The 22,828-nt window shown below is 32.0% G+C and overlaps 1 protein-coding gene across 8 annotated transcripts in view; it reads left to right on the forward strand.

The window, feature by feature from the left end:
- Positions 1 to 1,009: 1,009 nt before the first annotated feature.
- LOC125669923 (cyclin-dependent kinase-like 2) overlaps positions 1,010 to 22,828 on the forward strand; it is a 23,326-nt gene continuing 1,507 nt past the window's right edge. Inside the window, exons 1-15 of one of the 8 annotated variants that reach the window (XM_048904766.2) lie at positions 1,010 to 1,257; positions 1,423 to 1,498; positions 2,218 to 2,261; positions 4,299 to 4,502; positions 13,421 to 13,615; positions 13,745 to 13,923; positions 14,597 to 14,709; positions 15,010 to 15,149; positions 16,646 to 16,858; positions 17,324 to 17,823; positions 18,888 to 18,929; positions 20,009 to 20,092; positions 21,568 to 21,776; positions 21,906 to 22,009; positions 22,103 to 22,828. The exon at positions 22,103 to 22,828 is cut by the window's right edge and continues 1,507 nt beyond it. In XM_048904766.2, coding sequence (XP_048760723.2) covers positions 2,253 to 2,261; positions 4,299 to 4,502; positions 13,421 to 13,615; positions 13,745 to 13,923; positions 14,597 to 14,709; positions 15,010 to 15,149; positions 16,646 to 16,858; positions 17,324 to 17,823; positions 18,888 to 18,929; positions 20,009 to 20,092; positions 21,568 to 21,776; positions 21,906 to 22,009; positions 22,103 to 22,153 — 2,043 coding nt within the window. In that variant the 5' untranslated portion in view covers positions 1,010 to 1,257; positions 1,423 to 1,498; positions 2,218 to 2,252 and the 3' untranslated portion in view covers positions 22,154 to 22,828. Of the gene's footprint in view, positions 1,499 to 2,217; positions 2,262 to 4,298; positions 4,503 to 13,420; positions 13,616 to 13,744; positions 13,924 to 14,596; positions 14,710 to 15,009; positions 15,150 to 16,645; positions 16,859 to 17,323; positions 17,824 to 18,887; positions 18,930 to 20,008; positions 20,093 to 21,567; positions 21,777 to 21,905; positions 22,010 to 22,102 lie in introns of all 8 variants that reach the window. The other 7 variants (XM_056161127.1, XM_048904767.2, XM_048904771.2 and 4 more) reach the window with 7 other exon arrangements.

Here is a 22,828-nt window from a genome sequence, read left to right on the forward strand (position 1 = left end):
CACTTCTCTGAATCGGTGCCAATACTACCGACATGGCCATTCCAATCTCCGCATGGGATAAGGAAGTCAGATGCAGGGATCCTGACAGTCACTGCACATAGTTAGTCATAAAACTGATCTTTTTGCACAACATTGAGACTGCTTTGAGGTGCATAGCCTAGAAGAAGACCAAATTACAATTGATATATCAAGAAATCAGAACAGTTTCTTAGAGGCAAGTCTGTAACGAGGTAACCAGCTAGGTTACAATTAGAAAAATCTTTTTGTCCTCTATATATATATACAGTATAGCATAAAAAACATTTGTCTAATGTAGTTCTAGAATATAAGTAGTATTGTTATCCATGAATATCCACCACCTTTATTTTGAGGAAGGGTTACTAGAGTTAAAAAGGTTACAAACTCTTGCTTCACTTGTGACTTTTTATCAAGAATTTCTCTCAACACTGGCTTCTTTTCAAAGGTTACACAGACCTCTAGAAAAAAATTCTTAACCACTGCATGCATTTATCTACCTCTATTCAAAGTCAGGGTGACAAAGGTAATGAGAGTTTCAGACCTTTCTCTCCTTTTCTAGTGTAAACTGGTTGCAAAATTGCTGCGCGGGAAAACTGTTAATTCTGATTTCTTGCCATAAAGTCCCTAGAGTTTCTGAATTTCTAAATAAAAACTAGCAATTTCATGAGGGGAAAAAACTAATTAAAAAAACACAAAGAAAAATTGCAACCAAATAAAAAACCCAAAGCAAATTAATATTTTAAAATTTCGCGCCAACTTAACCGGAAATAAATATTGAGTTATATCCCCATACGCTATTCCATCAATTGTACTAGCAAACCTTATTCGGACTAAATTACAATTATTTTGGCAATTTTACCCATATAATATCATTTTGGACTCTGACATATAATGCTTAAATTTTCATATTTATATTATTTAGCATCTATTGCAATGCCATTTAACATTCCATAGTTTACACTCTGAATTCTTGACACTCGTACTTGTATCAGGGAACAGCAAGGTCAGTATTTGTTGTCAGTAGATACATGCTCGGATATGAATTTAATAGATGAAGATTAATTATAATTACAGTTGATTTTTATGTTGTTGTTGACATTAACAATGTTTACAAGCGACATCTTTCGTTTGTGAAAAAAACAAATCCTTAAAATCGGTACAGAAGTTTATCAATCATTATTTTGTGGGGATTTGCTATATTGAGCTTGTCAGTTCGAGTTTGTTCAACATCCAATTTGTGTATGTTTCTCTTCATTGGATTTTTCACCAGTGCGGTGACTGGTCAGATGATGACACGCGCCATATAGTTTCTATTCTTAAATTCATGTAGTGGTTAAATCTTGTTATACAAGGAAAGAAATTGTCACCAAACAAAAGTAAAGGCGTGAGATTTTTCGATTGTAGCAGACGACCTGATTTTAAACATTGCAATATGGTTAGCTCCACAATGGCCTGATACTTGTGCAGCTTTCTTTTTGAGGTGAGTAGAAAAGGAATACTTAATGTTGTAAAAATATTGCTAAGATAATATAAACATTTTTTTTTTTAAATTGAATTAATTATACCGAGTAAAAAGATATATTAAAGTTCATTCAATTGGATCAAGTCTTTCAATTTAAATATCTCCCCATAGCTTTGTTCTGCACCAGCTTCCATTTGTACAAATTGATTTTGAATGTGGGTCCGAAAAATATTTAAAGGACTAACATGCATGTATAATATATATATATACATATACATGTATATACACCTATAAGCATGGATGCTAAAGCCAAGGATTGAAATAGTCTACAAGATATATAAAGGTTAAATATATATGTTTTCTTGTAGCTGATATTCATGACAAGAAAACAATTTGCTTTAGTTGTTAAGATGAAAGAAACATTTCAAGATAGTCAAATGCATATTATATATATTGTGCTCGTACAGAGGTATTGAGCTACTGTATAGCAGCAAATTTCTTCCTCCAATCCATGTTATTTTCACCCAGACTTGATGGAAATCAATTTCCTCCCATCTCAAATTATTCCCAAATTATTTATTACTATTTTAGGGCTTTTAATAAATTTAGATTTGCCCATGCAGGATGAGCCAGAATAAAATTAAAATGGAAGTGAAATTTCAGTCCTTATGGATAAAGACTATTGATATTTCTACTGAACATGTCATTAATTTATGAACTTCAAAATCATACTGTAGAAATTCCACGAGTGTTGATTATCGTACACCAGAAAATGTCCAAAGTAAGTGAAGGTGATTTCAAAGGTAGCACATACTACATGTATATATGTGTAACAAATTTAGTTTGTCTTAATTCTTAATGCATGGAACTTTCATGGCATGGCGACATTGAGTACCAACAAGACAATTTAGTCTGTGGCAAAAACCATTTCAAGATTATTTCTGTTCAGAGAAATTCCTTTCATTTTGATGAAAAAAGTGCACATTTATAGATTAGATGGTAAGACATATCGATCCTGTTGATTTGAGGAATCATCAAAAGTTATGGATTATTTCTGTATTATGTCGACACTATAATGATTTAGTTTTTGGCACAGATTGATTGTATATTGTGAATACATATTAGACATATGGTCTGTTTCACACAAACTCTAAATAACTATGATCTAAATAGTGAAACATTATTGGTAATTTATTCATTGCAATGGAGATCAAAAGATTATCCATAAATTCCATATTTGATAAGATGAAATTTAAATGATACTTTGATGATTGTAAAGAGGGGGAAAATATTTACTTTTGTTACAGGATGTTTTGTGAAATGGCCATGTGATATAGATGTATGTACAAGTAAATTAATGTCTTCTAGAGTAAGATGTCAATGAGAAAAATAAATTTAATATGTTTATACAAACATAACATTAATATAATCTCTATTTCTTTTTCCAACAATCTCAATCTATTTTATTTGCATAAAACTTGCTTTCTGGTATTTAATGTACACAGTTGGGGCACAGTCATATGGTTTTCATTTCGTAGAACATTATTAGTCCAAATATATAACATACATATTTGATAGTTTAAAAACACGATATTCATGTGTTTTCTCAGGCATTCAATGATAATATTACAGATTGATGTGAATAATATGTACAAGGTCTGTAGATTTGACTCTAGCTTATTCAATTGTTGATATGTTGATAGCATATATTGCTATGATTTAGCCACGATATATATGTGATACAGTTTTGGATTATAAACTCGGTTTTTAATTTTTTACCCATGGTTATTTTCTCACATTTTCCTTTCATTGCTGGGGTCACAACTTGAAAAAATTACATGCACATTTGGAACATGGTTTAGACATGAATTCCAAATGTTCCATGTATACCCATATTAATATGAGTATTAATCTTTGAAATAATATATATAGTTATAATGCAATAATAACATTTTGGGTATTGTCCAGGACTTAGCCACACAGAATGTTTCGTCAAACAACACAGTTCATGTGCACAAAGCACAACAGCCTTATAAAGTCGTTTCACAAAAGTTCCTATAAAGAATGTGTAAGATTATTTTCTGCTCATGATTAACACAATGTAAGAGCTTAAACCTCAGATACTAGGATCAAGTAATGGAGAGTTTATTAGATCCTTTTAGTTTTGACCCAACAATAGTGATCCATAACAGGTCGAATAGTGTTGGTGATTTTAACCTTTTGTTACCTAGTCAAAATAAATTGACTGTTAAATTTAATTAATTGAGTACAACATATAAGTATCCATATATATACTGATTTCATATCAGCTCCACTGAGCATTGATAATTTGATATAGTGTGTTCATGCATTGTGGATATAGATTGAAATAGACTAGACCAGTTTAAAACCCTCAGGAGTTTGCATTTCATAAATTTGAGTTATTATAATTACCTTGAACACATTTTGCAGTTGAAGTATTGTTGAATTTATTAGTATCCCTGCATGAAGTGTTGATTGTGCCACAATCACTTGTTCTGTCATGTCAAAGAGATGAATGACAGAACAGCAGTGCTTATAGTTTTGAGCTTAAATGAATTCTATTGCATACAAATGTATCTGAAGAACATATTGCAGATACATTGTACCTTGAAATTGTACACATGTACAATGAAACTGACAGTTTTCATTAATTAAACATATTAACCAGTTCCATGTTCTAAATATCATTCAATTAATTCATTGCAAAGACTAGATTATGCTAGTGCTGTAAAATAGGACTTGTCTAATGATCATTTCAACCAAGGTTGCTTTTCACAATCCACTCACCATGTTTCAGACTCTTCAAGTGAGAGGAGCATCTCTGTTACGTGCGATGGAGAAGTATGAGAATCTGGGACTGGTGGGGGAGGGGAGCTACGGCATGGTCCTTAAGTGTCGCCACAAAGAGACAGGACAGCTTGTGGCCATTAAAAAGTTCCTGGAGAGCGAAGATGACAAAATGGTCAAGAAGATTGCTCTCAGAGAAGTCAGGATGCTGAAGGTAAATTGGAGGGTTACTGTAATTCCATGGAGCATCAGGAAACTATATTTTCATTTTCTTTTAATATATATACATGCTATACTTTCTCACTGAATACAGGTGGCTGTGTTACTATAGAGATGTTGCTAAGACTATTGTGTATTTACAAGTTAATTAACAAGATGTTTTGATTACTTTGTATACATGTCAACATGCATGTCTGCAAAAACATACCTCAAAATATCTCTAAAAATACATGTGAATATACATTTCTTTGACAAGGAGGAAAAAATTTCCATTAAAAAAGAATGGTTGTACTTGTATATGAATGTAAATATTGATGTATTAGCATAGGATTAAGTATAAAATTTAATGCTATTAGCAATTCAAATTGTCATATTTATTTTGCATTGCAGTGTATTTGTAATGTACTTCAATAGATATTCAGTACAAGCATCTAAGTCTTGTGTAAGATCGAATTTTATCATTTCATTTTCCCTATTGGTTTTTTATATGAGGCCAAAAATAAAAATTGATTTGTTTGATGTACTCCGACCGACCCGTCAAATTTGCTCCTACCCGATCATTTTTTTCAGCAATTTTAAATTTCATTTTTTTTTTTTTTGGTTCCCTTGAAAAATAGAAAATTCTCCTTACTTTAAAACTAAATGTTAAAAAATTTCATGACATTAAAAAACAAACAAACAAAAACACCTACCTACCGACCCACCTTGAAAAATGTGGGTCGGAGTACATCAAACAAAAATATTTTTAATGATGGCCTGAACTCGGCCTTCAGTCCTTTTGAAATGTTCTGTGCAACAAAGTGTTGTCTATAGACTATATACCATCTGAAGAGGAAGTACGATTTATAAAAGAAAAAAAATCTCAAGTCTTTGCAATAATACTAGTCTGGTAGTCTACATGTGTATTGAATAAGTATTTTCATGTGATTTGTAAAAAAAAAATTCTCTCTGTAAGTGTGTAGATTTTTAATACATTTTAAATTCTAAAATTCTGGTGCCTTTGTAAAGTTGATTAATGTATTAAATGGCTCAGTGGGGTTTCTTAAAACTTTCTTCCCATGAAATACCCTTTTCATTACAAAGTAGCTGGATGTCATTAATTTTTTCAATAATGATGAAAGAATGCTTTGCAATCTTTGTACTTGATAGCCATGGTTTTTCACGATACCTGTAGGTATGGAGTTTCGTGAGAATTTGCATTTCTTGACACCATAATGTAAACATTTGTACATTGTTATATCTGTCTGGTGAGCTTGTGTGTATAGTCTGAATTGCTAGGCACTATGGGTTCAGATTGGAGTAGTTTTTTCCCCATATGTGTATGAAGAATCTTGACAGTATCATTGATTGCATAATTCTAAATTCTCAGGTTTATCCTAAAACTAGTAGACAGATTTACTAGCTAGCTGCATGACACACATACATGGTAGGAGTAGAAGGTTTAGGAGAGGCGTAAGGCACAGTCATACTAGCATCCTATAGATTTATGTTCACAACAATTAGGTACAATAATGTGACTCTTTTTCATCTTAAAAAGAGAGTAAAATTCAAATTGACTTCAATAATGAAAGTATAAAAATTGGTAAGCAAGCAATGACTTTCCTACTATAATGCATGTATATATCGTAAGTTATTATGCATCTGGATTTTTACAATTTTGGAGAGAGAGAGAGAGAGAGAGAGAGAGAGAGAGAGAGAGAGAGAGAGAGAGAGAGAGAGAGAGAGAGAGAGAGAGAAATGAGCACTTTTAGCACTAAATTGAACTTGTTATGCTTTAATCTTTTAAAATCGGTTTTCTTTTAATATATAATTTTTTAAAAGTTATATCACCTTGATATTTTGGGACTGAAATGGTACAGGGATGCCTATTTCTATACCTACCCCAGTGTATGTTTTAAGGTTTATTCTAGTTTTAAGACTTCCAGAGTCATTGTAGGTGTACTAATGCATGTATGCACCCAACACAAAGATGTATTAATAAATACATGTATACACCCAACAAAAAGATGTATTGATAATTACATGTATATACCCAACAAAAAGATGTATTGATAAATACATGTATACACTCAACAAAAAGATGTACTGATAAATACATGTATATACCCAACAAAAAGATGTATTCAATACATATATACACCCAACAAAAAGATGTACTGATAAATACATGTATATACCCAACAAAAAACTAATCATAAGATGAAACTTCATATACTCCATAAACAATGATAAATCTTAAATTTCTTCATTGTTTTTCAATACAGAAAGGAAAAAATCAAAGAATTTATTTACAGTTTTTTGTGGAATTACAATGATGACAAATTTACTGTAGGTTTTATATAAACTCCAAAGTAAATGCAAAAAATGTCAATATCAATATAGCACATACATTGATTGTGCTTATTCATGACTATACACCAAATAATTCATAATGTGATACTTGGGTTTCCTCTGGATACACTGGCTTTCTCCCACATCAATGACTTCCTTTTGCACCAATATCTAAGTGGAGAAGAGACACTAATTAATGTAAGTTTTAGGACTTGTTTCTTAAATAATCTCATGTAGATTTTAAAATAGATAACTTCAAATCCTAGTCCATAACCCACTAATACATACTAAAATAAAAACTCATTCGGTAGATTTTACAAGGATCCTTACAATGTTGGACTAAGTTTAGGGGAAAATATTTGGAAAGTTGGGGAAATATCATTGCTTTTGAAAGTTGAAGTCTTTTGGAATGATGTTTTTTTTTTACTGTGGAGTTCTCTGAGTTTTGTATGGCTATGTTCAGTATTTTGTATGTCTATGTTCAGTGTTTTGTATGGCTATGTTCAGTATTTTGTATGGTTATGTTCAGTATTTTGTATAGCTATTTTCAGTATTTTGTATGGCTATGTGGAGTATTTTGTATGGTTATGTTCAATATTTTGTATGGTTGTGTTCAGTATTTTGTATGGCTATGTTAAGTATTTTGTATGGCTATGATTAGTATTTTGTATGGCTATTTTCAGTATTTTGTGGTTATTTTCAGTATTTTGTATGGGTATGTTCAGTATTTTGTATGGTTATGTTCAGTATTTTGTATGTTCAGTATTTTGTATGACTATTTTCAGTATTTTGTATGGTTATGTTCAGTATTTTGTATGTTCAGTATTTTGTATGGCTATGTTCAGTATTTTGGATGGCTATGTTCAGTATTGTATGGCTATGTTCAGTATTTTGTATGGCTATGTTCAGTATTGTATGGCTATGTTCAGTATTTTGTATGACTATGTTCAGTATTTTGTAAGGTTATGTTCAATGTTTTGTATGGTTATGTTCAGTATTTTGTATGGTTATGTTCAGTATTTTGTATGGCTGTGTTCAGTATTTTGTATGGCTATGTTCAGTGGTTTTTTGTATGTTCAGTGTTTTGTATGGCTATGTTCAGTATTTTATATGGCTATGTTCAGTATTTTGTATGGTTATGTTCAGTGTTTTGTATGGTTATGTTCAGTGTTTTATATGGTTATGTTCAGTATTTTGTATGGCTATGTTCAGTGTTTTTTGTATGTTCAGTGTTTTGTATGGCTGTGTTCAATGTTTTGTATGGTTATGTTCAATGTTTTGTATGGTTATGTTCAGTATTTTGTATGGCTATGTTCAGTATTTTGTATGGCTGTGTTCAATATTTTGTATGGTTATGTTCAGTATTTTGTATGGCTGTGTTCAGTATTTTGTATGGCTATGTTCAGTGTTTTTTGTATGTTCAGTGTTTTGTATGGCTATGTTCAGTATTTTGTATGGTTATGTTCAGTATTTTGTATGGTTATGTTCAATGTTTTATATGGTTATGTTCAGTATTTTGTATGGCTATGTTCAGTATTTTGTATGGCTGTGTTCAATGTTTTGTATGGTTATGTTCAGTGTTTTATATGGCTATGTTCAGTATTTTGTATGGCTATGTTCAGTATTTTGCATGGCTATGTTTAGTGTTTTGAATGGCTGTGTTCAGTATTTTGTATGGTTATGTTCAGTGTTTTGTATGGCTATGTTCAGTGTTTTGTATGGTTATGTTCAGTATTTTGTATGGCTATGTTCAGTGTTTTTTGTATGTTCAGTGTTTTGTATGGCTGTGTTCAATGTTTTGTATGGTTATGTTCAATGTTTTGTATGGCTGTATTCAATGTTTTGTATGGTTATGTTCAGTATTTTGTATGGTTATGTTCAATGTTTTGTATGGTTATGTTCAGTGTTTTGTATGGTAATGTTCAGTATTTTGTATGGTTATGTTCAGTATTTTATATGGCTGTGTTCAATGTTTTGTATGGTTATGTTCAGTGTTTTGTATGGTTATGTTCAGTATTTTGTATGGTTATGTTCAGTATTTTGTATGGTTATGTTCAGTGTTTTGTATGGTTATGTTCAGTATTTTGTATGGTTATGTTCAATGTTTTGTATGGTTATGTTCAGTGTTTTGTATGGTTATGTTCAGTATTTTGTATGGTTATGTTCAGTATTTTATATGGCTGTGTTCAATGTTTTGTATGGTTATGTTCAGTATTTTTTATGGCTATGTTCAGTGTTTTTTGTATGTTCAGTATTTTGTATGGTTATGTTCAGTGTTTTGTATGGTTATGTTCAGTATTTTGTATGGCTATGTTCAGTGTTTTTTGTATGTTCAGTGTTTTGTATGGCTATGTTCAGTGTTTTGTATGGTTATGCTCAGTATTTTGTATGGCTGTGTTCAATGTTTTGTATGGTTATGTTCGGTGTTTTATATGGCTATGTTCAGTATTTTGTATGGCTATGTTCAGTATTTTGCATGGCTATGTTTAGTGTTTTGAATGGCTGTGTTCAGTATTTTGTATGGTTATGTTCAGTGTTTTGTATGGCTATGTTCAGTATTTTGAATGACTATGTTCAGTATTTTGTATGGCTATGTTAAGTATTTTGTATGGCTATGTTCAATATTTTATATGACCATGTTTAGTATTTTGAATGGCTGTGTTCAGTGTTTTGTATATGCATGGTTACAATCAGTTTGTAGGCAGACTCCCCTCTTCCTTCTTAAAATTTTTTTTTGCAGTTTCCTGGAATAAAATGTTTAATCATCCTTAATATTATAAATGTTCCTACCAAATCAACAGATCTTTAAAATTTGAAAAAAAAAGTATGAATTTTTATATCAACTGCAAAATTTGGGTGGGGGTAAACCCAACAATATAATGGCACCTTTAATTAGATTTATTATTAGCTTTTCATATATTTGCATGAAGATGAAAGCATGCCTGTAATATTCTTCAATTTAAAAAAAAGATTAAATGTATTTTAATGCATTGATAGGTCATCGATATGGATTTCAATGTAGAAATTAAGAAGTCAACAAGTATGTTCATTAGAGTTATTGATTTGAGCATTGTAACAGGGGGGATCATTAACCATTACCGCTGAGTGGACAACCTCACATGTCAACACCAACAATCTATAAGTTTTGTTCTTTCATGCCAGTCTTGCTTAATGGAAGTGGAGCAAAGTTCATCTTTCCCTATCAATTAATTTGTTTTACAATGTGTTCAAAGATGTTTTTGTCTGTCTCATTTTTTACTATTCACGGTATATTGAATTTAAAGCCTAGCAGTGCCAATTCGATTTTTGTTATAAATTACTTAAGTCACCAAGAAGGTCTGTTGTCGGGTTTTATGTTTCCATAATCCTTTTATTAGATGTTAGACCAAACAGGTTTACACTTGGAATCTGAACAATATCTTCGATGGGGCATACTCACAGATATTTGTTTAACCATTTATAATATAATCACTGATATCTATAAATATTTTAGATTGTTGTTGCGTTATGGCACATTCAAATTCAGCCAAGCACAGGCATAATGAGCTGCTCATTTATTTGTCTACATAAAGGGATGATGGCATTAAAAGGGTTTGCTTAATTCAATTGTTCATTCAAATTCAAATAAAGCAGTGTTCATGCACAAATGGCCTTTAACTGGGTATATATCCTTTACTTATCCTCATAGACTAGGGGACAGATTTGGTGTATGTATACCAACAAGAGAAGAGATTACACCCGACTTCATTGCAGACCTTGACAACAGGATTTTCTTATTTACAAAATCCATATGCTCCGACTTGTAATCCACTGATTTATTGATGCAGTTTAAATTTTTGTATTCAAAGTGGAGTTGTGTATAAGGGCTTTTATGTATAAAATATGTAGATTGAATACTTTTAGGTGAGGAGTTTCTCATACATTTATTACTGTTAGAATTTGTTTTAAGTTTAAAATTCTGCTCTGTATTTAAATAATCATCAGGGGGGTTTTCACTTCATCTCTCTAATCGATGACATACCTTACTAGGATAGAACATTATTAAGGAAGAATAGCACTTGTAACTTGAAAAAAAAAACACAAGGGGGGGGGGGGGGGGGTGGCAATGGATTCCAGCACTATGAATGATCTGTTTTTAATAATTACCTGATACCCTAAAGTGGCTCTAGTTTTCTGATTTTATACTTTAATCTTACATAATGCGCTCTTTCGATGCCTCATATCTGTGTAGTTCAGCAAAAAGCTCATAAGAGTTAGATTCTTTGATTTGAATAGCAGGAGATATATTGACAAACTTGGATGTTTCTATAAACACACTATTAAATTGTCAATATACATATTATTCCAATGCAGGTAGCTTTAGTGGTGTTTAAAAGTAAACGAAAATTATGAAAGAGAAATTATCAGCATATAAAGAAATGTGTGTATACTTAGATTGAGAGGTAGATATATTATTGCATAACAACTCCACAGGTGTAAGACAGGGTCGGATTATTTTAGAGGCAATTCACATTCTCAACCTTACCTAGAGAGAATGATCCAGTGAATTGCAACTTATGATTGATGGACATTATAAGTTGATATCAGGTTTATTTAGAGTACATTGAAGAGATTTGAAGAATTGAGATCAAGCTCTACATTTTAGTCATCATATTATTTAATTCAGATGATAGCGATGTACCATGATCCTAAACCACACTGAACAATGAAATAATTGTTCTTTTGTTGCATAACATCTTAGAGTATTGATCAAATTGCCATGTACTTTTCCTTTACTGTAGTACAGATATTAAAAATTTATCTACCAATTAGTTTTCCTTACATTTTACAAGTAACCTGATTATTTTCTGCCGTGACTGATTGATTATTTTACCTGTCAGTGACCATAACACTGCAATTTTCAGCTGTGCACTTTTTATAGGCAGTTGTGTATGGATATTTTTAGGATATTGGATTTTTTCATTACCTTGAAGTACAATCATCCTACAAAGAAAGTATTACATATAAGTAACTCCTAATGTGTTGATGAAGGGAGCTTAATTAGTGGCAGTTTTTAACTCTTAGCTGTACATCCCTCTTGTGTCAGATTCTATATAGACATGAAAGCATACATGTATATGTCCAGATGGACATAGCCTCTTTTAAATCATATACATGTACACCAGATTTTCATTATTATACCCTTCAATGAAGGACAACACCCCTTCTCCACTATAAAGTTGGGGTGGGGGGTTAAAGTGTAGAAATCTCCTATCCATCTGTCAGTCTATATATGTTTAGATAATGACTAGAATGTTTATACATGTATAACCAATATAGCCCAAGGTCACTGGGGAAGAAAATATTCTTATCTAGATCAAATTTTTGAAACAGTCTTACATGTACTAGACAAAAATGTTGCTTATGACCTGAATTTTTGTGTCTAGTTTTTACACCAAGAAGTTAAGATCAGTGGGAAAAAATAACCTTCTTGTCCAGACCATAGTTTTGTAACAGAGACAGATTACACATCGTGACACGGTCTTACTTTATAGGCTATTTATGACAGGAGTGTGTATTATGATTCTTTTATAAGGATAAAGCCAAGGTCACTTGAAGGAAAAGGCATTTATAAAATTCATGTTTAGACAGTATAGCTCTGCAACAGAAAAACTGTAGGCAATCATACTTGTACCAAATATTGGGAATGTTACAGATATACCCTTTGATTTGGGAATATTGCCTTGACTTGGATATTTGTAAAAACATTTTTCATTGACCTAGCTTCTACTTGCATGTTATTAGGAATAAATACTTTTGAGTCAAATTGAATTAAATTTACACTGCGTGAGTTTTATATCCTATAGTATGCTTACAAATAAGGGTATGGTAGGGTACATGTACATATAGTAAATTGGTATCTCTTACACCTGTTTATCAAACAAATAATAAATCTATAAGTCCTAGCTGTGATTCTCTGCATTGTATACTTGACATAAAGCTATTGATTTGTTCTGATGAGCAACCAAGCTCATTTATTCAATATAAAGGTTACAAGTATGATGATATTTACCTGGCTTTTACAGGAAATTAAAAGCTCATACTTACGAAAAAGGTTGCATAATCTTCATCAAGGTTAATTACGAAAAGATTAAAGTCATGGATTTATACCCCCAAATGAAGAATGGAGGGTATTATTATATACTGGAACCACCATGTCGGTCCCTCCATCAACACACAGACAGTTTTTGTCCAGTCTACCTGTAATTTTGTCTCTTTAAAAATGTTATTTTTTCCAAAGATTTTTGAAAATGATGTACAGTACAACATGTTTTAAACTGTGGACTTATATTTCCATTTCCATTTATTGAATTTTGAGATAGTTAAAATTTCTCAGTAATCTATTATTGTCATTTGTTTGCAGCATAAGTAGATAATATGTTATACATGTATCAGCTGGAGTCCAGTTAGGGAAATGCTATAGTATATGTTCAGCTATTCCTAGTTTATATCTTATGCCTGTTCACAGCACTTATTGGAATACTTTATCTTTTGAGAATTCTATAATAACAATTGTACTCACATTGCCAATAAATTTTTCAGCAACTACGGCATGACCATCTAGTAAATTTAATAGAAGTGTTCAGAAGAAAGAAAAGACTGTACTTAGTGTTTGAATTTGTTGATCACACTGTGCTAGATGAACTTGAAAAATGTCCGAATGGTTTAGATGAAAATACAGTCAGACGAATCCTATGGCAAGTTTTAAAGGGAACAGAATTCTGCCATTTACATAATGTAAGTTCGTTTAAATTAAATTTTAGTAGTTTTTCTTTCAAAATTATCAAAATTGTAAAAATGTATACACATTGTTCATGGATGCACGTCAGCCTTGATTTTGAGGTAATATATAAACGCTGCTTTCAGATCATTCACAGAGACATAAAACCAGAGAACATATTGGTTAGTAAGTCAGGGATTGTGAAGTTATGTGACTTTGGATTCGCTAGGACTCTTGCACAACCAGGTGAAACCTACACGGATTATGTGGCAACCAGGTGGTACCGAGCTCCAGAACTTTTGGTAGGGGACACAAAATATGGAAGGTAAGCATGAAGTAACTAGGAGTCCATTAAAAGCACCTACTCCATAAATTGATTGATCATATTGAATACAATGTGTCATTATCTGCAGGTATTGAAGATTAGAACCGTAGTATAGGTGATGCACTCTAAATCAATTCTAGCACAAATGTTTGGTTTGACTTCACTAGTTAAGACATTGCATAGTTGAACAATTTCAATAGGCTTAGATATTTAAATACAATTTGATAATTTACCAGCTGGTAAATGGTTCTTTCCTAAAACTTGGAGCACACCTGAGAGGATCTTCACAGTTTAAATATTTCATGTAATTGTAAAATCAAATTGCAAATGTGTGAAAAAGCAGAAATGCTTTATACTACTGTAAAAACCAAATCTTAATCCTCTGAAATTGTGGCTATTTTTATGTCATTTTTGTCCCCAAATATAATTCTAGTGAGGGAAATCATAAATACACACATTCTACAATATACAAGAATAAACTTGCAATGGTCTTGCTTAACTTATGAAAGTTCTTTGTTTATGTAATTGAAAGGGGAGTAATAAGTCGACAATATCAATGTACAATTTACTTTGTTTATATTCAATGTGTATTCAATGTGAATAAGATGTTAGGGATTAGAAAATATTGACTATAGAAGTCCAATAATGATCTATGATATATTATTTTATAAAGGGCTGTGGATATTTGGGCAATAGGATGCTTACTGGCAGAAATGTTAACGGGAGAACCTCTGTTCCCCGGCGATTCTGACATAGACCAGCTGTACCATATTGTTAAGTGTTTTGGTAAGTACTGGGTGCAATATATGTGATAGAAAACACTGGTTACTTGTAGTGTTTAAATTTATTTAAATTTTAACAATGTTTATTCAATACCCTGATGGGATTGGGAAGCAGGCTTAGTCTATATGAGCCCTCTCTCAAAGGGATGTAAGAAAACTTGTAAATTGTATTTAATATTCTCAATGAAAACAAAAATGTTAAAATTCAATTGTTGCTCATGTCTGAAAAATCTGAAAGCTACTTTCAAATTGTTTAGAGAAGATTGTTCATACATAGATTAATGTGTGTTTTTCTTGATGTTAGGTAACCTCACTCCTAGACACAAAGAAGTCTTTCTCAGAAACCCACTCTTTGTTGGAATGCGATTACCAGAAGTTAGAGAAATTTCACCCTTGGAAAAGAAATTCACAAGGATATCTTCACATTCATTAGAATTAATGAAGGTTGGGAGATAAATGATTGTATTAAAAGTGAAGTACCAAAATTTGATAGTAACACTAGTTTTGTATTGTAGGCTATAGTCAAAGGCTAATGAAAATACATTGTTCTCTGAAAGTATACAAAAGGGATATCCCTGCAACTAAAATCTTCAAGCAATTTAGCTGTCAGTTTGGTGTTGGGAATTTTTGTTGTAAAATTGTGATTTACTATTTCGATGACAGGAAAACTTTTGTGATTAATACTCATGTTAGAAAAGCTTTCAGAGGCTCTGAATAAAGCAAAATCACACTATTGTCTTCCCATACAAAAATTTTAATTAATGCTATATATTAAAGTGAAACGAAATTCGTATTTTGATAAAATCTTAAACTTGGATTTAATTTTATAAATGATTACATTTAAAGTTACATACAAAACTATCATATAATATCACATTTTTACAACAGGATAAAATTTTCTGATTTATAGCTAATATAATGCTTCAAGATTGTGATAGGATAAAGTATGAATGATATGTCCTCAAAAAACTTATTTTAATCCATGGTTACAGCCAAGTGATTTTCATTACTCTATAAGTACATCAAATCTATAGAATTCTGACACATCAATGAATTATAGATCTAACAAGATCATTTTGATAGTCCTCAAAAGTTAAGAATAAAGGATCTTTAGGTACATGTATTTTAATGCTGTAAATGATTATGTTGACTGTGCCACTGATGGAATCAGCTTATCACAGCTAGAAGTTTTGGAAGTTTGAAAGTTTGGAACAAATCACTGCATGTCCTCTATGCTTTCTTTGACCAGTGTTTAACATTTCAATCACGCTTGTCACTAGGGCTCACTTGGTCCTTCAGATAGCTCGCTATATTTAATATTAACTTATGCATACTTTATTCCTAGAGTTCGAATGTTAAATTTTAAGAATGATAAAGTGGTATACATAGAAAAGGTTTTTACTTTAAAAAAAGCATTGAATGATTTTTCTTTGACATCTAATGTGTTACTAAGATGGGGTATTGTACGGACATTGAATAACACACAATAGGACACGCAATAGGACGTCTCTGCACTTGTACAATAGGTGGTAAAAAAAAAAAAAAAAAGTAATCATTTATTGCTTACATTTACACTTTCTCAATGAAATACTTTGATACTTGAAATTTACAGCTTCACTACTTCACGTATGTGAATTTGACAGATTACAGCAACAACTAGATCAGCCTACTTGATATCAGTTTTGATTGGTTCTGTAACACAAAGAACTCTATGTGCAGTAATAAGTCCCCAGTATTCTCTGGTGTTGAACAGGGACAAGAATATACTCTCACGGTTTTACTGTGGTCAATAAAACGCATGCAAAGTTTGCAGTGTAGTTTAATGGGAGAAATACAATGGAATGTAAATATATATACACTGTAAATGTCTATTAAAGACAGTAATGAGTATCCATTGTTATCAAGGAGATGTGTGTTAATGTTGTATTATTTTATTTCAGCAATGTTTACGACTTGACCCCGATGAGCGACCCACATGTACTCAACTTATAAAGCACGACTTTTTCTCAAAGGATGGCTTTGCTACAAGGTTTCAGAATGACCTAAAACAGAGGATAGAGCGTGAGAATCATGGCAACCCTCTTAAGACGGGGGACGACGATGACAGCAAGGGTAACAAAAAGAAGAAGAAAACCGACAACAGTAAGGTAAAGGTATAGAAACGCTTTTTCATTTACTATGATTTTCTTAAATACAATAACGTGCATTGCATAATCCACTCTCTCACAAATACGACAGTTACTCTAGGCCTATAGTATAACATATGCTCTAACAGTAAGGTTCATAAAATTTTGTATGATGTATGACAGACTTGAGCGGGAATACCCATGTGAATTTATTCAAGAAAATTCCAGTTTCTGACACAGATGAATGTAATACAATTGATGTTAGTATTAGATCTGTTAGTAACCCATGATGTGTAAGATTCAAGCTTTTGTTTGTGTGATGGAATTGATACAGTAATGTTCATGTGATATTGAAAAAGTGGTTGGTTGACTAAATTGTTGCATATATTATCTCTTGCGTCACAATTTTTGTGTTTATTGGCCCAGTATTTTAAGAAGATGCACTCTTTTATAGGTAAAGATTACAAATTGATTTTTCAAATTTTTCAACAGGAGTCCAAAGCCACAGAGGATAAAAAGAAAAAGGCACAAGATAATGAAAAGACAGTGAAAAAAGCAGCAAATCCTAATAATGTTATTGGAACAAATAATGTGTCTTTTCCCACACCAAGTAATCAGAACAAAAGTAAATCTGATAACTCAGTGAATGAGGTAAAGGTGGATATCAAAGACAAAAAGTCAGATAGAAATGATAAAAAAGTGGAGGAAAAGTCCGAGAAAAAATCAGGGGACAGCAAAGGAAAATCAGAGGAAATAAGTGAGAAAAAGGACAATAAAAAGCACGAAGATAGGAAGTCCAATGACAAAGAGGACAAGATAGAGGACAAAAAGTCTGAGGATAAACATTCAGAGTTAAAGGAGAATGAGAGAGACAAAGAGAATAATAAGGAGAGCACAGTTTCAGCCATGTCACCCTCCAGTATTCCTCCCATTAATAATTCAGGACACACAGTTCATGTTTCCACACCTCCATCAATGCCTTCAATCAGCAGGTAAGGCAGACATCTACAGAATGTCTATCATCAATAGCAATCTTTCCTCAGAAAACACAGCCAATTAGCCCATTTGTCAGAAATTCATTATTGATGGAAAAGGAAATCATTAACATACATGTATTGTTTTTGTGATTAGCTCAGCTGAACTGAAGGCTCGTGAGCTTTTTCTGATCAAAATTTTCACTCTGTTTATCAGTGTCTGGAGAAATATTTTCAACTTCTTCTCATGATCCTGTAGTCAATATCAGCATGAAGTTTGGGTAAATTGAACAGTCGTGTTCCTTTTTAAGTGGAAATAATTGGGGTAAAAGGATGAGGCCATGATAGGGGATTAATGTAGGAAAATTCTGCAAAATCTTCTTGAGACGCACACTGTAGAATCAAAGCTATGACACCTGGGAGCAATGTAAGGCAACAATGGGGTTTTTATTTAGTTAATTTACGTGTGGAAACATTCAACTGTGCAGGTGAGTGATGTGGCCCATGTAGGCCACTTGTAGTCTTCATTATGTTAAAGCAAGCAAGATGAAAGCCTTGGATCCCAACTTATATCATTGTCTCACTTTTACAAGACACTATACAAGCATATATTTCAAAGGATTTCGGCTGTAAATATTTACTATTCTGGCATTGTCTTAAAGTATTGTAGATTCCTTATTTTATTCAAGTATCATGAAATGACTCATAGTCATCAAATCATGAGAACATAAATTCACGAGTGGTCTGTAGATCAAGATTTTTTACATGTATTTCATCAATATGAAAATAAAAGCGAGTAATCTTATTTCGCTAGTGGTTCTTGCTAAATTACACAACAAGGAATTCCTCGCATATATATAGGGAATCTACAGAAAGACAAGGTCTGTTAGATTTATATTTATATTTTATTGAAAATCTAGTATATTTCCTCTTTTAAAACATAAAATTGTATAGTCTGTACATTAGCTACAGACAGAAACAGAGCACACAGTACTATACATGTCGTTTGAACAAGATTTGAAATGCTAAAGTTGTAAAATATGTAGAATTGAATCAGTCACTATTTGACCTTGTATTGACAGACAGCCTCTAGTCATTAGATCCCAGTACTTAAGTCTTGCCAGGTATTGTACACGTTTCCCTACCTTAGAAACTAGAATATAACCATAGACCAAACAAATAACTGTAGAATAGCATGTTAACCAATATACCAACAAGTCAGTATTTTAATATAAAGTGTTACCAACATTATTGTATATATGAATTCTTTTCACTTTGAAATGATGTAAAGCTTGGCTATTTTTCTTTGCTATAATGAATTAATATATACATTTTACCACTTGATTTCCTTTTATTTTTGTCCCCAGACCTCTTGATAAGGTAATAATATAAATATATTGGTATGCTATGGCATACCGGCAGTCTAGCTAATTAGTCCTGATAGTTAGATATATTGTCAGTCATTAGCAGAGGGAATGGAATAGAGAGAATGGGATAGAATGCGTAGAGGTAAATCACATACAGTAAAGATGTATAATTACCATATGCAGATTGCGTATGCTGTATAGTACCTTCATACATGTATGTTTTAGTGCAGAAACATGTATCACTGGGAACAGATATTGCTAGATAGAACTACATTATGTTTTTTCTCATGTACTCTAAAATTCTTATCTGTAGAGGCTACATATATGTACATGTATATAACAATACTATTCCTCAAAGCTCAACCAAAAAAAAAAGAAAAAAAGAACAATATAATACTTACAGTGTATATATATATACTCACATGCATGTTGCGGAGTTATCCTCTTTACAATATAGAGGGCGATTCTTGCTTTTAATTTTTGGTAACCATGCATTGACAAATAATGTCACCCCACCATATTCGCATGATCTTAAAATATATACCGGATATGTATATGTAATTTCACAATTTAATTCCACTTTTAATAGCAAAACAAACCTATCTAATTCTAATGCTAAGCGTCAAATTATTTACTGTTTTAATCAAATAAAGTTATTTGTCAACATTTTTTTTTTAAATTTAAACAATTTCTAAAGACGTTTAGTTATCAATATATGTAATTTTGCTAAATCTTATAATTTGGATATTTGCATGAAGTATAATGGCTCTCTTATGGAGAACAGAATCCAAAATCACGTCATCAGTGAGTAAAATGACAACATTATATTCTTCCAGTCCGACCATGGGTCTCAATACTGCAAACAATATAAGTCTGTCCAATATAATGAGTTCTCCATTTTGTGGTCCGCGTCCTCTGAGGTAAGAGGTTTAGCCATGGGGACGACGAAGTAGGCAGCTTTACTACTGTCATTGTGGCATGCTCCTAACCAGCTGATTGCATTAGAATACTAACTCTACTTACATCCTGTATTTCTTGAATATTTGATTTCGAAAAATATACCATTTCTTAGTATATCAAATATATGTACATGACATTAGTGTAAAAGTGAGAAAGTATGAATTCAAATCTTGATTCATATGTTTTCTTATTCTTAAGCAATTATGATAATAAAAATGATAATTATCTGCCTTTTCACTTTTTTCTTTTCTTTTCCATTTATACATGTACCGGTATATATTTTTATCTTATAATTTTTCCATTAATCCATGCATGTCCTTGTTTTCTTATATTTGGTATTTTTTCAAAAGTAGAATTATAGGGAGCATTGATCTATAATTTATATACTTGTATTTATCATAAGACATCAACTATTAATTAAAGAAAAAAAATCTCTCATCACTGTGAACTTAATAGTCATAAATTAACACCTATCACATCATTTTATGTCGGCATTTATTCACTGCAGTAAAACGTGGATATAGTGAACCTACTTAATCAAATTTGTTAGTTATTGAAGCACTCAGTTTGTAAGAACTCATTCTAAGCAGTTATTCATAAAAACAAGGTTCACTATAACCGTGTTTTACTTTACTGATTGAAAAAGAATGTAAAATATTTACAAATCAATTTGGGTAAACTTTATTTAAATGCTCTGTATTATAAATCTGTAATATAGGGATAGCTGGTCTCAGGCTTGGTAAGTAAAAAAGAGAACCCTCTTAGCTGTGCTATGTATATCTGTTTCTTATGTGGATAACAAATTCAAGGATTTAACTGTATCACTATGCATGTTCCTCTTATACATGTCCGATTTAATATTCACAGTCATCAAGATCTCAATCACTGTTATGGTTTTAATTTAATACAAAAGGTTTGTAATTGTTCATTCTTCACTTGTTCAGCATATTAAAATCCATTGACAAATCAAATATGTATGTTGAATTTGACCTAGCAGTAAATTAGCCCAGCTTATAAATGTAGGATTTAAAATGTTATCTTTGAATGTTCATTAGTGCAGCTGTGTTGTGAATTGATCAGGAGCTTGCTCCCATTACAAAACAATACCACGCTACTTAATAGCTGCCCGGTAGTTATTGGAAATTGAAAATGTGGTTCTCTTCATTAACCAAAGGAAGCAAAATATTTAGTCTAAAAGCATTAAAAGCTTGATGGATATTAGATAATTCTACAAATTAAGCAGTCTAGACCGGAATTGAACATTATACACTTTAATGTTTAATGGACCAAAAGTAACTGCAAACAAAGTCTAGGAGATTAGCAGGCGAGATATTTTGTTAAATACCTTCAATTATTTTCCTTGATTGTTTTTGCAACTTTGCAAGATTTCGTATGAAGTCTTTATGGCCTCATGGATTTGTTTATCCATTTACAGGGTTAGTGATAAAATGGTAAAGAAACCTCCCCCTAATTTCATTAAAAAGAACCAAGTCACCAGTCATCACAGCACAACACTTAGTCCACAGCCCCTGCAGTCAGAGAGGAGTTTCTTGCATGATAAGGTGCAAGAAAAAATGAAAGCCAAAAGTCCAGATAAAAGGGAAAAGGAATTTATAAGCTTACCAGAGGTTAAAGGTGCTGAAGGTCTGTCACAGTTTATTGTTATTGTGAATTTATGCATGAATCTGTTCAAATATCAGCAGATATTTTAACCTTGCTGAAATTTTGGATTCATATGGACCTAAATGATGCTATTGAATTTAATTCTTTCAGCTCATCCCTCGAAACCCAAAATGAAACAGGGTGTGACAGTGCAGAGGTCTTCTGTGGCCACGATACCTCATATAACCAATATAGATCCATTTTCAGGGACACTGGTATGCATGTTTCCTTTGCTCAGTGATTGCATGTAGATGTGGTTAAGTTTTCCGTTTGTTACATGTTTAAAATGTGGTTGTTATATATTGCAGAGTGACTCTCAGAGTTCTGATGGAAAAGATGGCAATCTTCCCAATGTCTGACATGATGTGGGTCTCCCAGAAATCCACTTCAAACACCCTTGCCTTACCTCTACATAGCGTGATTGTATAAGATGGTGAATGTTAAGTGGACAGTAGGATTTGTTTGTGTAACGACTTATATATGTGTTTCTTTTTATATGGAGGAAAATACCATACTGTCTGTTGCTAGCAAGAGAGAAAGTGGGCGGTTTTGAATACATGTATTGTACAGTATTTTTAGTAGAATTTGAGACATACAGGAATGTAGTGTAAGATGTTTCCTACTATTGGATCAGATAAGATTTGTAAAATATCTATATACATTTTTTGTTGAATAGTCCTTTTGATTGAAAAGTGCAAGATTTTATTGTGGCAGATAATGAAACAATGGGACAAGTTTTCATGGTGTGTATTCCTCTAAATTATGGCTGATGTACAGAAATTGAGTAAATTCAAGTAGCATTAATTTGTGTCTTAGACAGTGTACATGTATGAACATTGAGATTACAGTTATTCCCAATATGAAATAGTCATAATGATAATTGGTGCTGAATAAAAAGATCCAGTGAATGTCTTTCTGATTAAGTATTATTAGTACATTTAGTATGAATTTATTGCACCAATGCACTCTTGTCCAATGAATAATACTCACATACTGATACTTAGATACAAGCATACTTTAATGCTCATAAAGAA

Source organism: Ostrea edulis, chromosome 4 (assembly GCF_947568905.1).
Source record: "Ostrea edulis chromosome 4, xbOstEdul1.1, whole genome shotgun sequence".
NCBI lineage: Eukaryota > Metazoa > Mollusca > Bivalvia > Ostreida > Ostreidae > Ostrea > Ostrea edulis.